Below are 14,436 nucleotides of genomic sequence, written 5' to 3' on the forward strand. Positions count from 1 at the left end.
AAAAAGTTTTAAAAAAATCACAATGGGGAAAACTACAGAGACATTCGAACGAAACTAGTGGGAACTCATGAACTTTAGACCAACAGCTGTGGAGCTTCCACGGGACTGGATAAGTGAGACAGTTGTGTAGCTTGGTCTCCTTAAGGGGACCCTGGCAGTGGCATCATGATCCATCCCTGGTGCATGAGCGGGCTTTTTGGAGCCCATTACTTATGGTGGGACACTTTGCACAGCCTTGATGCAGGGGAAGGAGCTTGGACCTGCCTCAACTGAATCTACCAGGCTCTGCGGACTCCCCATGGGATAACCTACCTTTTAGGAGGAGGGAATGGAGGGTGGGTTGGGAGGGAAGGCTGGGGGTGGGGTGGGAGGAGGGAAGAGAGGGGGAATCTGTGGTTGGTATTTAAAATGAATAAAAAAAAATCTTAATAAAGAAAAAAGAAAAAAAAAAGACAGAACACAAATAAATGAAAATACACCTCATGCTGGTAGGCAGCAAGAATTAATGTGGACAAAACGCCTGTGCTACTGTTACCAGGTACTGAGATACTTAGACCCTTACTTTAGTTTCCCTTTATTTCAAAAGAAATTGGGACAGAAATTGATCTTTAAAAAGAAAAGAGAAAAAAAGAACATTGTGCTTGTTTACAGTATTCCATAGCTTGGGCAAGAAAACCTCCTACTCCTCTTCACAGAATCTTGTGTAAGGCTTCAATAACATCTTACAATTTCATAGGAAAGATGAAACAAAAGCCATGAAATAAGCATGGTGACTTAGCTATGAGGTAAGCTGTCAGAACCCCTTAAACCTGTTCACAGGAAGGAACTTCGTCCTACTCTGATGCAAGGGCTTCATCCAATTTTCTTCCCAGCACTGAAATTTAGAGGTGATTTTAATTCTTTAGGGTCCATGTTGTAGGGTCCCTGTTACATTATTCCAATCCCCTGTCTTTGGAAATTTAGGATGCTGTATAATTTATTACTGGGCTGATGTGAAAATTGTCATAAATATGCCTATAGCTGAAAGAAATATCACAGGCAGAGTACAGGATGGAGCCAAAGTTAAAAGAACTTCAGTTTGAGCTGGCTGGAATAAAACATGAGTCACTGTTTCTCAAAAGAGACAACAATGAAGGGGAGAAAGTAAAGAGGGGAAAAGAGAACACAGCCAAGATGCCCTGTGCAGTGATGCTTCAACGGAAATCCAAAAGTCCTCCTAAAATGTTCGTGCTCATACACATGTGCATTTACATTAAGCATGCCAAGAATAATGAGAGTGTGCAAAAAGAATTTCTAATACCAAAATAGATCATCTGTAGACACACCAAGAATTCTAGTTTTGCCTAGTTCTGTGTTAGGACTCATTGGGTTGGTCATTTGTTTTTGTGGCTGAAGCAAGAATCCATGTTAGGAAAGTTTGGGTTCAATAAGATGTTTGATTTAGCGGGCTGGAGAGATGGTTCAATAGTTAAGAGCACTTGAGGCTCTTGCAGAAGTCCTGGGATCAATTCCCGGAACCTACATGGTGGCTCACATCCATCTGTAATTTCAGTTCCAAGGGATCTAGCACCCTATTCTGACCTCTTTGGACAATTTACACATGTAGTACACATATATACATGCAGGCAAAACACTCATATACACAAGATGAAATAAATAAATCTTAAAAATGAAAAAGTTCTGTTTAGTACATAATCTTTCTGAATCAAATATGTCTTCTTACCTTTCTTAGAAGACCCCAATACCAAGGAGTCCGGGATAGCTGAAAATGGGGGCTGAACAACACTATATGCATTGTCTGGGTGGTCTGTTAGAATTTCTTCCAACTCAGAAACAAGATGTATTATTCTGATGTGATTCTTTACTAGACCACTGCATGCCATGAGGTCAGACATCCTAGGTACACAAGGTCAGGGTTAGAGAGAAGACTCAATAGTAAAAGTATGTACTGCTCTTACAGCAGACCTGGGATCAGAGCCCAGCACCCTAATAGTGGCTCACAACTGTCTACACCTCCAGTTCTAAGGCATCTGCAGCCTTCTTCTGACCTCTGCAGGCTCCTGCACATACGTGGTACATATACATATATTCAGGAACACACATATACACAGAAACTAAAATAAATATTCTTTTTTAAAAAATCCGGCTAAGACCCTAGTCGCCTAGACTCAACCAGAGGGAGCATTTTTCTCTTTTCATAAGACTCTATGAACCTTCAAATAGATAAATCTCTAATGATTCTATTTCAGCCATCACTTTTTCAGCTTCCATCAAGTTAGTTATCATCAACACTGTAGGCTAATACTCAAAATGACATTCGGTGAGTTACAGTGAGTCAGAATACACCCATAGGTTGTAAAAGAACTTGTAAGACAAAATTCTTCCAAGAAGCCACCAAGACAGCATAGATCTGATATATCCCATACTCACAAATTAAAGATCCCCCAAATTTTATTCAAATTCAAATGCAAGCAAACAAATTCCCTAGAAATTTTAGCCTTCTAAATCTTTATTCCACATGGCAATACTCCAATATTCAACCCTCAGACAACAGAGATAGTTGTCTCACATCAGTTGGCACTGCAAAGTGACCCAAGGCAAGTCCACATAGCTGTCACACTTTAAATATGGAGATCAAGTTTAACCCAAAACCTAAATACAGTGCCAAATCATGTTATTCCAAGCCAAGTGAGTGTGGCAAGAAAGTTGAAACAGTCAAATCAAGACTAACTAACATGCAAAAGAAGCCAGGGTGTAGAATCATGGAAACCTGGCTACATGTAACAGAGCATGCCCTAGAAAAGCGTGTGCGTTATAGTGTGGGGCAGGCAAGTGCCATGTAAATAAACCATAAAGGCTCATGAGCCTCCTGTCTAACACTTTTTGAGACTTGCTCACTAGTGTCTACTGCATTTTTTGGAAGTGTTTCCCCTTGCTTAGTAAACTATCTCTTTCTATTTCTATTTCTGTTTCTATTCCTATTCCTATTCCTATTCCTATTCCTATTCCTATTCCTATTCCTATTTCTATTTCTATTTCTATTTCTATTTCTAACCATGTATCTCTGATCCAGTGTTTTGACCTGGGACATATTAATCTAGAAACATGGGCAGGTTCCCTCCAGGCTCAGATTTGTACCTCGAACATGAGTATTTTTATTTTTTAAGCCATTCTGATTGAGGTGAAATAAAATATCAAAGAAGTTTGAATTTTCATTTCCCTGATGTGTAAGGATATTGAACTTTTTTTTAAAGTAAATATAATTAGGGTTAATTTAGATCATTCAGTTCCTTCAAAGGATAAGCACTTGCTAATTTTCTGGTTATAATACAAAAAGATTCACTGGCTATTGCTTTTCTTTCATTACAAGAATAAAGAGGGCCTGCTCAAGTGTGGAACACATCAGCCAGAACAGATAGGCTACCCACCTATCCACAGAAATCTTTCACTCCCTCTGTTCAGGCCACACCAGTGAGAGGAACAGCCCCCAATTCAAGTAGAGACTCCCTGCTAGACCAGAGGTCATGCTAGCCACAAGAAGTCCAGTCTCCAACTCAGACAGAGACTCCCTGCTAGACCAGAGGTCATGCCTGCTGCCAGAACTCCAGGCCACAAAGATTAGAAGACCAAAGAGGAAACAGAAACAAAAGAACAAAACATCCATCCAACAAAGACAAACTTAGAAATGGGCACCTAGACCTATAACGATCCCAAACCCAGATGTCTAGACACCAGCTTAGGAACACAATCAACAACAGCCAGGGCAATATGTAACCACCAGAGCCCAGCTATCCTACTACAGCAAGCCCTGAATATTCCAACACAGCTGAAGCACAAGAAAAAGACCTTAAAACCAACCTTATGGAGATGATAGATGTCCTTAAACAGGAAATGAAGAAATCTCTTGAAAAAATGGGGGGAGGGAGACAAAGAAAAAATTGGAGGAAATGAATAAATTCCTTAAAGAAAGCTAAGAAAAAACAAACTGTTGAAAGAAACAAATTTAAAAAAAACTGTTCAAGATTTGAGAATGGAAATGGAAGCAATAAAGGAAACACAAACTGAAGAAATCCTGGTGATGGAAAATCTAGGTAAGCACACTGGAGCTACAAACTCGAGCATCACCAACAGAATATAAGTGATGAAATAAAGACTCTCAGGTGTTGAAGACACACTAGAAGAAATAGATACATCAGTCAAAGAAAATGTTCAATCTAAAAAATTCCTGACACAAAACATGCAGGGAATCTGGGACACTATGAAAAAGACCAAACCTAGGAATAATAGAAACAGGAGAAAAATCCCACCTCAAAGGTACAGAAAATATTTTCATTATGGTCATAGAAGAAAAATTTTCTCACCTAAAGAAGGAGATGTCTGTAAAGATGCAAGAAGCATACAGACACCAAATAGTTTAGACCAGAAAAGAAAGTTCTCTCACCACATAACGAAAACACTAAACATAAAGAATATTAAAAGCTGCAAGGGAAAAAGACCAAGTAACATATAAAGGTAGACCTATTAGAATTTCACCTAATTTCTCAATGCAGACTCTAAAATCCAGAAGGGCCTGGATGGATGTCCTGAAAACTTGAGACCACAGATGCCAGCCCAGACTACTATACCCGAAAAAACTTTCAATCATCATAGATGGAGAAAACAATATCAGTCTACAAATCCAGCCCTGCAGAAGATGCAAGAAAGAAAACTCCAGCCCAAAGAGGATAACAACACTAACAACACCCATGAAAACACAGGAAATAAATAATCTCATACCAGCAAAACCAAAAGAAAGGAAGCACACACACACCACCACCACCACCACCACCCCTAATAACAACAACAACAACAAAATAATAGGAATTAATAATCACTGGTTGCTGTGGATATCATTCTGTATAAATAAAACACTGATTGGCCAGTGGCCAGGCAGGAAGTATAGACGGGACAAGGAGAGAGGAAAATTCTGGGAAGTGGAAGGCTGAGTCAGAGAGACACTGCCAGCCCCCGCCATGACAAGCAGCATGTGAAGATGCCGGTAAGCCACGAGCCATGTGGCAAGGTATAGATTTATAGAAATGGATTGATTTAAGATATAAGAACAGTTAGCAAGAAGCCTGCCACAGCCATACAGTTTGTAAGTAATACAAGTCTCTGTGTTTACTTGTTTGGGTCTAAGCAGCTGTGGGACTGGCGGGTGTCAGAGATTTGTCCTGACTGTGGGCCAGGCAGGAAAACTCTAGCTACAACTGGTCATTAATATTTCTCATTATCAAAGGACTAAATTCCCCAATAAAAAGACACAGGCTAACAGAATAGATGGATGCAAAAACAGGATCCATCCTTCTGCTGCATACAAGAAACACATCTCAACATCAAAAATGGACATCACCTCAGAGTAAAGGGTTAGAAAAAGATTTTCCAATCAAATGGACCTAAGAAGCAAACTAGTGTAGCCATTCTAATATCTAACAAAATAGACTTCAAACCAAAATAAATCAAAAAAGATGGGAAAGGACACTTGATATTCATCAAAGGAAAAATCCACCAAGATGAGGTTTCAATCCTTAATATCTATGACCTGAACATAAGGGCACTCACATTTGTGAAAGAAACATTACTAAAGCTTAAATTACACATTGACCCTTACATATTAATAGTGGGAGACTTCTATACCCCACTATCACCAATGGACAGGTCATCCAAACAAAAATAAACAGAGAAATACTGGAGCTAGCTGACATTATGAGCCAAATTAACCTAACGGATATCTACAGAACATCTCTCCCAAACACGAAAGATTACACTTTCTTCTCAGCACCTCACAGTACCTTCTCCAAAATTGACCACGCACTCAGTCACAAAGCAAGTCTCAACAGATACAATAAAATTGAAATAACCCCCTGCATCCTATCAGATCACCACAGATTGAAGCTGGATATCAACAACAGAAACAACAGGACTCCTACAAACTCATGGAAACTGAACAACTCTCTGTTGAATGACTACGGGGTCAAGGCAGAAAGAAAGAAAGAAATTGAAAACGTCCTAGAATTCAATGAAAATGAATGCACAACATACCCATACTTATGGCACACAATGAAAGTGGTGCTAAGAGGAAAGGTCATAGCATTAAGTGCATACATAAGGAAATTAGAGAGATCTCATACTAGTAATTTAACAGCACAATTGAAAGCTCTAGAACAAAAAGAAGTAAGCACACCTGAGAGAAGCAGATGGCAGGAAATAATCAAATGGAGGGCTGAAATCAATAAAATAGAAACAAAAAGAACAATACAAAGAATCAAAGAAACAAACGTTGATTCTTTGAGAAAATCAACAAGATAGACAAACGCTTATCCAAACTAACTAAAAGACAGAGAGAGAATATCCAAAGTAATAAAATCAGAAATGAAAAGAGAGACATAACAATAGCCACTGAGGAAATCCAGAGAATCTTAAGGACCTACCTAAAAAACTTGTACACCAAATTGGAAAATCAAAAAAAAAAAAAAAAAAAAAAAAAGGATAATTTTTTGATAGGTAGCACTTACGAAAGTTAAGTCAAGGTAAGATAAACAATTTAAATTGACCTATAGCCCTTAAGGAAATAGAAGCAGTCGTCAAAAAGTCTCCCAACCAAAAAAAGCCCAGGGGCAGATGGTTTTAAGACAAAATTCTACCAGACTTTCAAAGAAGAGCTAATGCCAATACTCCTCAAATTATTCAACAAAATATAAACTCTTGGGACCCTTTTGTCCTACTGGGTTGCCTTTTCCAGTCTTTTTTCTTTTCTTTTTTTTTGCGCCTTTCCTGGGACTCACTTGGTAGCCCAGGCTGGCCTCGAACTCACAGAGATCCGCCTGCCTCTGCCTCCCGAGTGCTGGGATTAAAGGCATGCGCCACCACCGCCCGGCGCCTTTTCCAGTCTTGATATGAGAGTATGTTCCTAGTCTAATTATAACATGTTATGCCCTGTCTGCTCCCTGGGAGGCCTGCTCTTTTTGGAAAAGAAGTGAAGGAGGAGTGGATCTGAGGGAGAGGAGAGGTGGATTAAGGGACTGTGAGGAGGACAGGGAGGGGAAACTGCAGTTAGGATGTAATAGATGAGAGAAGAATTAATTAGTTAGTTAAATAAGAATAAAGAAACACCATCACCAAAGTTTTGTCTTTTACTAAATCTAACTTTCAATTTTCCAATTTACTATTCAAAATGTATACTAGGATATAGTATGAGCCTGAATTATCTCTTTATGAGTATTTTGCATATACATTTGAGAAAAATGATACAGAATAATTTATAAAAGATTAAGGAAATTACATCAGCTCTAAGAAATAGATATGTGTGTTTGTGTGTGTGTGTGTGTATGTTTGTGTGTGTTTCCACACAAGATTATGAAAAATACCTCTTTAACTGTCACTGTGCATAAATATAAACACCCTAAAAAAAAGAACAGTTTTGGGTGAAAATGTCAATTGCATAAAAGTGAATATTAAATATAAAATACTTTAAGATATGTAATAAACATATATTCTAAAAATATACTTTTATTAATTCATCGAATACTAGTACATACAAAAATTATATGTAATTTATCTACAAACTATACATTCATATGTTATGGAAAGTTCCTTCCATATTTAAATTCATACATATAGATACATATGATGACAGCTACTCAACATTGTCAAAGCATAAAGAATCAAACCAAAGGCACCAGAAGTCATTCAAAGAATTTGTAGAGGAAAATATCATGAAGCAATATGTTTGAGTTGGCTTCTCCAAGCATATACACCCTGCTTCAATCCCGTTATATCTCTCTGATTTCAACCATTTTCCCTTTGTTCCCTCTGTGTCAGCCATCTGGGTCTTACTGGAAGTTCTCAAATATATCAGGGATAATCTCCTTGTGCCTTTGCCCAAAATCTTCCCTCTGCCTGGATTATTTCCTCTCAAATCCTTATGCCTAAACCTCTTACAAGGCCTTACTCAAATGTTACCTTTAAAGTGGTGTTTCTAATGGCTGTCCTCTAGATTATTAAGTCCCAGTTGCCAGCCATCCCAATCCTTTATGCTGATCTCATTCTTTTTCCAATAATCTTAATACTTCCACTTTATAAGTTGTTGCACAAAAAAAGTTGATTTTGATGAATTTAGTAGCATCATATTAGCCCTGCAATACTGAAATTTATGAAATTGCCAAACATGCCGGCATGATGGCGTGCACCTTTAATCCAAGTACCTGGGAGGCAGAGATAGGCAGATCACAGTGGCTTGGAGATAAGCATGGTCTGCATACTGAGTTCAGGACAGCCAGAGCTGTATAGAGAGATCATGTCTCAAAATACCAAAAAGAAAAGAAGAGGAGGAGGAGAATGAGAAGTGGACACACACACGCATCCCTAACTCAAAAGCCATCTCCAATTGATAACCACTTCTGGATAAATATTTAATTTCCTCCAAGGGAGTTTCACTGAGGAAACAGAGTACTCTTAAGGATTAGCTGCATGCTCACCAGGAAATGGCCAACAGAAAAGAATTCAACAGCATCCCTGGAGGTTCCTGTCTCATAATAGCATGTCAGGACTCTTCCTTGTTTGTTTATATATTTTTCCTCTCTCTTTTTACCCTACAGGTCCTTTGCATATATATTATGACTTCCAGTTTAGTGTTTCTATGGAATTCCTGGGTATGGGAGTGAATGGGTCTCTGTTTCTTGTGCCTTCTCTTGGGCCCTTTTCCTTCTGTTTGGTTGTTTTGTCCAACTCTGATGTGTTAATTTTTGTTTTATCTTATTATTTTATTTTCTAATTATCCCATACAAGCTTGTTTATTTTCTACTGAGAGACAGAAAGGGGGTGGGTGTAGATGGGGAATAGGGGAGAGGAATTTGGCAAGTAGAGGGAGGGAAAACCATAATCATGTTATGTTATATGAGGACAAAAGTCTATTTTCAATAAAAGGAAACAAAAATTGCCAAACATGTCCACCTAAAAAGATCATATAAACTTTTCTTTTTCCTCGAAGCTGCATATACTTTGCTGTATCCACACAGGGAAATAACACACAGCTCTTAAGGTGCCTGTGAAATCCTACTGAAGCTCAGTGGGTTACACAGGAGAAAGACATGAAACTAGGATGGGTACTTGCTGAGAAGAAAGTTTCAGCAGGGGAAGGAGCAAGCATGAGATGAGGCATTAGGGGTGAGGATGACTAAAACCCATTAAACACATGTGTGGAACTGTCAGAGAATGACAAATAAATCTTCAAAACATGAATGCACATAAATATAAATACCTTGGAAACAATTATGAGTGAAACACACCAATGGCATACAAGTACATATTAAATATAGACTAGTTTAAGATATGTATTATATATGTACTCTGGATGGGTACCCCTATTAAGTCTCTAGATACTATTGCATTTAAAAGCCACATAACATATTTACAGATTATACATACATGTACTATATAAAAGTCTCTCCATATTTTAATTTATACTTTGTACAGTTTGTAGTATTAGGTTATCTTGTAACAGATATCACTTTTAGAATCATATAATATATGTACAAAAGTTATAGCAGTGATGATACAAAAATAGACATAAAATTCTACAAAGAGATCAAGTAAAATAAGAGCTGGAAATGATGCATTAAATTTGACTATCACTGTCTAGAACTAGCTTATATTCAGTTGAAGAATCACTGAGTTGTAAGTGGATAATGGTATGCAGTTTAATTTCAAGTTGATTTGGGTTAAAACAGTCAGAAAATAAGCAGCTAGAATATCATATTGTTTGGTTGACCTTGTGCTTTTATAATTTTTGGGATAAAGAGGGCAGATTGTATTTGTAGATCAAGTGAGTCACAAGTTGAAGATACACACAGCACTGATGATAATCACCCTCTGAGCTTCCTTGTCTGGTGCCTCATTCATCTATGTATCTGTCTTCTCGTCTTATTCTTACAAACACTTTTAAAAGGACACACTAATTTTACTCCCATTAATTGGTCCTCCACAAGAGTGGTTTCTATAAAAACCCACACTCACTTCTTTTGCTCAAGCAACTAAACAATTCTCTAGTTGAATTAGGAAACACTTAGAACATTGTGTCTATGCCACAACTGAACATGCCTGGTCTCTTGTAGAATATCATGTCAGGCAATCATTATTTCCCAAACCCAAGTCAGTATTTCACCACCTGGCTCCAAGTTGCACATCCATGTTCCACATTGTAGTTCTTTCTTTTATTCATGACTGGGTACCTCGCCACAAAATTTCAAATTCATAAAACCTAACTGCATAGTATCCAACCTCACTTAGGAAGTGATTTTTGCAAAAGGGTGAAAAACATGTTCTTTAAATTACAAGATCTACTAAAGTACTTTATAATATCAAAGATAAAATGTTATTTTCGCGCTTTAAATGTGAAACATCCATTTTGTAAAGCAAATGTTATCTCTATGGAAACAGAAAGAAAAATCTTCAGGCTTTCACAACAAGTCTTTTCTGGAAAATTAATGTTAATGTCAAACCCATCTCCTTTTATGTACCAATTAAGTTCAGATCTTCTGCTGGTTTAGGGCTTTTCTATGAACAGTGATTAAGCATCATTTTGGACCCACATCAGTCATATTAGATATGCTACTGAGATACACTGCTATGAGATTCCACAAACCTGGAAAGCTAGTGTCTTATACTAACCAAAGATTGACTACACACAGCCTCTCACATTCTGTACCAGCTCATCTGACTATGCTCCCAAGTTAGGAAGAAACATTGCTAAAAATATAACCAGGTCATTCTCAATGAGTTTTTGAAACAAATCTTCATAATCAAAAGCCCTCTGAATATTCAAATGCTGTATTTATGGTATTAAAGGAAACCAGAATAGTAACCATACACATGTCTGAACACATGAACATGTTAAGGGGAGTGGCAAGCCATTCTTCACAGAGCTTGATCTTCCAACTCTTAAAAAAAAAAAAAAAAAAAAAAAAAAAAAAACCTTCTTGGTCTTGGTCTCCTACTCTGAAGATAAATGCATGCTTTAATGTATTCTTCTTTAATTAATTTTCTATCAAAATGTATAAATGTGATGCTTAAAAGCTATATATGTATCCCAGAAAGTTTATGGAAGTGGCTGGATTTAAGCCTTGTGGTGTTTGGTTTAATGCCTGGGTATCAAGGCTGGCCTGTGGTGAGACACAGAGTGCCTAATTTGTAGAATTCTTTCGGGGGGTGGAATATTAGGGCCTGATGTATAAGAACTAAGTTTCTTTATTATATATAGCCTGTTGTGTTGGGTTGTGGAGCTGACACTTTGATGGTCTCTGCCCTTGCCAGCAGATTTAATCTGTAAATAACTAGAATGGAATGTAGAAATAATTAAATGTAGGCCATGAATGTTTCATAGTCCTTTCTCTAAAATTAAAAGGGAATATATTTGTATATTGTTATGATAAAGCTAACATATAAAGCTGAAAGAAATGACTTTTTAAAAACAGATTCCTTGATTGTATAGACCGTACCATAAATCCTATTTATCTGTTTCCTTTATAGCCCCAACTCTCAGCATCCTTAGAGTACCACAGGAAAAAATGAAATGCTGTGAAAAGATACAGCATTTGTGACTTTAAAACATTTGAGATTAATATACTGCAACAGAAAACTCTCCAAGGGAAAATATTGATAAAGCACTTTCAGATTTTTCTGTTTCACATTTTTCATAACACAGACTTATTTATATGGAAGGATTTGAAGAACAATTGCTTGTAAAATGAAGTTATGTTTGTAAAAATGCCATATATGCCCAGCTCTAATATTGTAAAAAACAATACAGAATTATGAAGATGCTGCCAAAAACGTCAAAAAAAGTAGTTGTTTCTCAATGCTATGTTACTTTGTTTTCTCCCTTATTCTTTCTGACCCTTGAAAATTCTTTATGAGCATGCAATAATTTTGAAATGCTGTATCTTGTTACAAAAATGTTAACATAATGCATAAAAGGTCAAGGAAAACAGTAAAGTAACTAAAATTCCAATTAAGTTTTGAGTTTCAACAGTGCCCAACATGTTGACCATTCATTTGCCTAGGAACCTTCTCTTCAGATTTTTTATGGCCTCCTTCACATCTTTGTTTCTGAGGCTATAGATTAAAGGATTCATCAAGGGAGTCATCACCCCATAGAACATGGATATAAGTTTGTCTGTAGCATCCAAGTCATCTACATTGAGTGTGTCTTTAGACTTGGGTTTCATGTACATAAAGAGGATGGTCCCATAGAATATTATCACCACAGTAAAGTGGGCTGAGCAGGTAGAAAAGGCTTTGCTTCTCCCCTCGGCAGAGCGAATTTTGAGAATGCTAGAAATGATTAGCGAGTACGAGATGACAATGAGGAGCAGTGGCATCAAAGTGAACAAAGTTGTGGCCACGACCATGATGAATTCGTTGCCTGAGATGTCAGTACAAGCCATCTTCATGACAGCCAGGATTTCACAGAGAAAATGATTGATGACATTTCCACAGAAAGGTAGTCGCATCACAAATGCAGTTTGTACTGCAGAGTTTGCAATCCCTGAAAACCAGGACCCAATTGCCATGGTCACATAGGAACTCTTGCTCATGATAATAGGGTACTTCAAAGGCTTGCAAATAGCCACATAACGATCAAAAGCCATCATACCCAGGAGCACACACTCTGTTGTCCCCATGGCTAAACCAAGAAACATCTGCACTCCACAGCCAAGGAAGGAAATGGTCTTTCTTTCTGAGAGAAAGCTTACCAGGGCAAAGGGAATGGAGGAGGTAGTGAAGCAGATGTCCAAAAATGACAAGTTCCCCAGGAAGAAGTACATAGGGGTGTGAAGGTGAGAGTCAAAAATGCTGATGATAATAAGAGTACCATTGCCTGCGAGGATGACTGCATACATCATTAAGATGAGCACAAAAAAGAGCTGCTCAAGACTTGGGTAACCAGAAAGCCCCTTCAGAAAAAATTCCTCCATAACAGTTCGGTTTTCCCATTCCATTGTATTGTCTCCCTTTTACCTGTAAGAATTCAAAAAAATTTAAATGGCATATTTTATACTAAAGCAGGTTCAAGTATATCAGTTCAATAGTATAAAAATTTGCATTAAACTCAATGAGAGAAGGTGTTAAAATTGATAGAGAGGGTGAAAGGAGAAAGAAATAACAAGAATAAGCAATGTAGGGAGAGAGCTATGAGAGATAAATTATCATATTGATAATCAGTTCTGAGCTGAGGATTCCACAGCTTGTTTTTAATAGACTGTGTCACTTAAACTCCACATTACCATTTAAAAGACAATAGAGCTAATTGGGGTGTATGTCAAAGCCTAGGCTCAAACTCAAGCCTCTCTTCCTATGACCAGTGCTTTTTTGTGTGTGAACATAGAGGCAATATAGAATGAGTTATATCACAGATACGGTTTTTTATTTTTGAAAGGCAAATTGGGTTCCATCAGAAGAACTCAACAGTAGTCTCTCAGTTAAAAAAAAAATACCAAAAGAAGCACATGACTCTGCAGGCACAAAGCCAGAAATGAACATAACCACAAAGAGTGCCTTGTTATCCAAAATCCAGATCCATTTCAAGGAGCCTAATAAAAGGAAATCTTGTCAAAATGTAAATGACACAGGGGGAGGCACTAGAGGATAGAAGATAGAATCCTTCTTTTTATTTTTAAATGCATACAGTTAAGCATCATGCAAAAAAAATTGACTGTTTAGTCTCTTAATGTTCAATTAAGAACTTTAAAGCATTTATAGATGCATGTGATTACCACCATGACCAAATCACAGATCCATAACCTGACCCCTTCTATACTATTCCATTTTTAACAGCCTCTTCTGCCTATTCTAAAACATGTTAAACATGGATATGTTTTCTGTCTGTAAAGTTCCAGCTTTTCAGAATCTCATAAAATAAAACCACGTTGGGCTTCTTATTTACCAAAGTCCTCTAAGATTCATTCAAGCTGTAAATGCGGGGTAGCTTTTTATTGCATAAAGGTACTAATTATCTACCCATCCATCCTTGGAAGGGCATTTGAATTGCCTCCATTTGGGGGCAGTAATGAATAAAGCTGCCATAAATATTTGAGCCTTGGGTTTTGTGTGCTAAACTTCCAGGTTTCTATGGTAAAGATCCAGTAGTAGGATAATAATCTCATAGGAAGTGCATACCATAGTTTGCAATAAGATGACAGTTTTCCAGAGTGGTTGTATCATTTGTGTGTAAAAGTCTCAGTTGCTCTGATTTTCATCAGCATTTAGTATTACCAGCTGCACCTTTTAATTGATTTTAATGGGTACATAGAGAGATCTCATTAAGGATTTTACTTATATTTCCTCTATGAGCACTGATGTTGAACATTTTTCCTTACTCTTTTGCCCCATTTATATTCA

The 14,436-nt window shown here is 37.4% G+C and overlaps 1 protein-coding gene across 1 annotated transcript; it reads right to left on the bottom strand.

Annotated features, from left to right (window-relative positions):
- Window positions 1-12,086: 12,086 nt before the first annotated feature.
- On the bottom strand, window positions 12,087-13,037 carry LOC131904706 (olfactory receptor 13C9). The gene has a single exon (XM_059255760.1). It carries the CDS (start codon window positions 13,035-13,037, stop codon window positions 12,087-12,089), a length of 951 nt encoding a protein of 316 aa, XP_059111743.1.
- Between the last annotated feature and the right edge of the window lie 1,399 nt (window positions 13,038-14,436).

This window comes from Peromyscus eremicus, chromosome 2 (genome assembly GCF_949786415.1).
Source record: "Peromyscus eremicus chromosome 2, PerEre_H2_v1, whole genome shotgun sequence".
Classification (NCBI taxonomy): Eukaryota; Metazoa; Chordata; class Mammalia; order Rodentia; family Cricetidae; genus Peromyscus; species Peromyscus eremicus.

What these genes read in the sequence shown, in the direction of transcription:
- LOC131904706 (XM_059255760.1), bottom strand. Translation starts at nt 13,037, where the DNA reads ATGGAATGGGAAAACCGAACTGTTATGGAGGAATTTTTTCTGAAGGGG.